Here is a 2578-nt window from a genome sequence, read left to right on the forward strand (position 1 = left end):
ATCTCCCCATCCCCATTGCCATCCCCATCCCCTCATCCCCACATCCCCATATCCCTACATCCCCCCCATCCCCATCTCCTCTCTTCTCCCAGCCCCACCAGGGCCCACACGGCCCCATCAGGGTCCAGCCCCCGTCCCCAGCTCGCTCACAAATCGGGAGGAGTTGTCATTCCGGACAGTTTTGGCATTCCCAAAGGCTGCAGGAGAGGAGGGGGGTTAAGGTGTGCTCCAGGGGCAGCCCTGGCAGGTCCGGGATGCCCGAGGAGGAGCTCAGGATGTGCTGCACTCACCCTCCAGCACAGGGTTGGACTGCAGGAGCTGCTCCTTCACCTTGTTCACCTCCTCCCCTTTGCTGCTCACGGCCGCCACGTAGGACATCACCAGCTTGCTGGCCTCTGCCAGAGAGGGGTGGGGGGATATTGGGGTGGGGTCGTGGGCGCTGCTGTGCCCCTCGCAGTGCCCCTCGTCCCCCCTGCAGCCCTGGCTGTACCTGTCTTGCCGGCGCCGCTCTCGCCGGTGATGAGGATGCACTGATCCCGGTCCCGGTCCCGCAGCGAGCGATAGGCATCGTCAGCGATGGCATAGCTGCGGGCAAGAGGGGTTGGAAGGGGTTGGAGCCATCTGGGGGCGTCAGGAAACCCCCCTGTTGTGGCTGTGGTGTTGCCCCCAACCGGATTCTCTTGGGACTGCCGGGGAGTGATGCCCTTAGCACAATCCAGGGGGCCGAGGGCACCGGCAGCCTGCCCGTGCTCACATGTGGGGTTTCACGGCGAAGAAGCTGCAGTTGCGATATTCCTCCACCTTCTCTGGGGTGTAGATGGGCAGGGACTGGTACGGGTTCACCGAGATCACCACATTCCCGATGTAGGTCTGTGGGACAACAGGACAGCAGGGAGGAGGGGCTGGGAGGTCCTGGTGCTCCCCATCCCCATCTCAGATCCCTGTCTTCATCCCAGACCCCAGATCCTGCTCCCCCATCTCAGAACGTGCAGCCCTTCCACTCCCCATCCCAGGCCCTATATCCTCTTCCCATTCCCCATCCCATATCCCATTCCCCATCCCAGACCCTGCAGCTTTCCCAATCCCCATCCCATATCCCAATCCCCATCCCATACCCCATATCCCATTCCCCATCCCAGACCCTGCAGTCCTGCCAATCCCCCTCCCATATCCCATTCCCTATAACCCATATCCCAATCCCCATCCCATATCCCATACCCCAATCCCAGATCCTGCAGCCTTGCCAATCCCCATCCCATTCCCCATATCCCATTCCCCATTCCATATCCCATTCCCCATCCTAGACCCTGCAGCCTTGTCAATCCCCATCCCAGACCCCATATCCTCTTTCCATCCCATATCCCATACCCCACATCCCATACCCCATATCCCATCCCCCATAGCCCATATCCCATTCCCCATCCTATATTCCATTCCCATCCCATACCCCCTATCCCATTCCCCATCTCCCAATCCCCATCCCATACCCCATACCCCATATCCCACACCCCATACCCCACTCCCACACAGCAGCCCCTGTCCCCTGTCCCCCCCTCTCCAGACCCCCCCATCCCGCTGCCCACGTAGATGTCGCGCCGCCGGAATCGCTCCTGCAGCGTCTGGACCAGCGACTCCTCGGTCAGCGGGTCCAGCAGCACCAGATCCGCCACAGCCTCGGCGTCCAGCAGCGACGAGGAGCCTTCCATGGCCGGGCAGCTCCGGGGCAGCTGGGACACAGCACGGGGGATGGGGGGTTTGCACCCACAAACACACAGCCCCTTCCCCAAAACGCCCCGCCAGCTCCTCAGCAGTCTGAAGGGATTTAGCTGCTCCTCCCAACCCTGGGGATGGGGGACAAGGCAGCCTCACACCCATGGGGGCACCTGGTGGGGGTGTCCTGGTGCCCAGGAGCCCGTGGTGGGGCTGGGGGCAGCCGGATGCTGGGGGGAAGCGGGGACCGGGCAGGAAATGCGGCCACCTGGATCCTATTCTTGGGACAGGGATTATTAATCCAGCCTCCACTTCCTCCCTCCTTCCTGGCAGGGGAAAGCCGGGACGGGGAGGGGAGCCCAAGCCCCCCAAGAGGTGACCCCCAGGAGCTGCTTCTCCCCATCTCTCACCTGTCTGTGACAGCACAGCCTTGTTCCTGGGGTGACCTTCACCCCCAGTTTACAGCTGGGGCGAAGGGCTGTAAACCCAGCCCCGGGGAAAGTTCACAAATGAGGAGAAGGTGGGGAAAGATGGGGTGAAGAAAGGTGATGGAGGTGATCCCAGCACCCTCTAGAGACGGCAAAACCCTCCAGGGGTCTGAGCCCCCCGTGCTGCTGGGTGAGACCCCAAGGTCAGCAGGGTGGGATGGGAACCACAGAGCTCCCCCAAGCTCCAGGGCAGTGCTGGGCTCACCCCGGGGCTCCCAATGCCACCAGGTCCCCGCGCCCCATGGGATGGGGGTTGTGGGGTCAGGGTACCCCCCTCCAGCTGAGGATTGGGAGGCTCGGGGGCTTCAGGCGCTGTCTGGGTCCCCAACTCACCTCTGGGTCGCAGAGCAGGAGCTGCTGGAGTGGCTTCAGCTGAGGCT

The 2578-nt window shown here is 62.8% G+C and overlaps 1 protein-coding gene across 2 annotated transcripts in view; it reads right to left on the bottom strand.

Moving 5' to 3' along the window:
• Positions 1-1719, bottom strand: part of MYO1A (myosin IA) — an 11336-nt gene extending 9617 nt beyond the window's left edge. For both annotated transcript variants that reach the window (XM_005430805.2, XM_031065123.1), the window contains exons 1-5: positions 1584-1719; positions 755-870; positions 491-585; positions 291-395; positions 151-197 (exon numbers count right to left, since the gene is read on the bottom strand). In XM_005430805.2, coding sequence (XP_005430862.1) covers positions 151-197; positions 291-395; positions 491-585; positions 755-870; positions 1584-1706 — 486 coding nt within the window. In that variant the 5' untranslated portion in view covers positions 1707-1719. The remainder of the gene's footprint in view (positions 1-150; positions 198-290; positions 396-490; positions 586-754; positions 871-1583) is intronic.
• Between the last annotated feature and the right edge of the window lie 859 nt (positions 1720-2578).

This window comes from Geospiza fortis, unplaced genomic scaffold, assembly GCF_000277835.1.
Source record: "Geospiza fortis unplaced genomic scaffold, GeoFor_1.0 scaffold82, whole genome shotgun sequence".
In the NCBI taxonomy this organism is placed as follows: Eukaryota; Metazoa; Chordata; class Aves; order Passeriformes; family Thraupidae; genus Geospiza; species Geospiza fortis.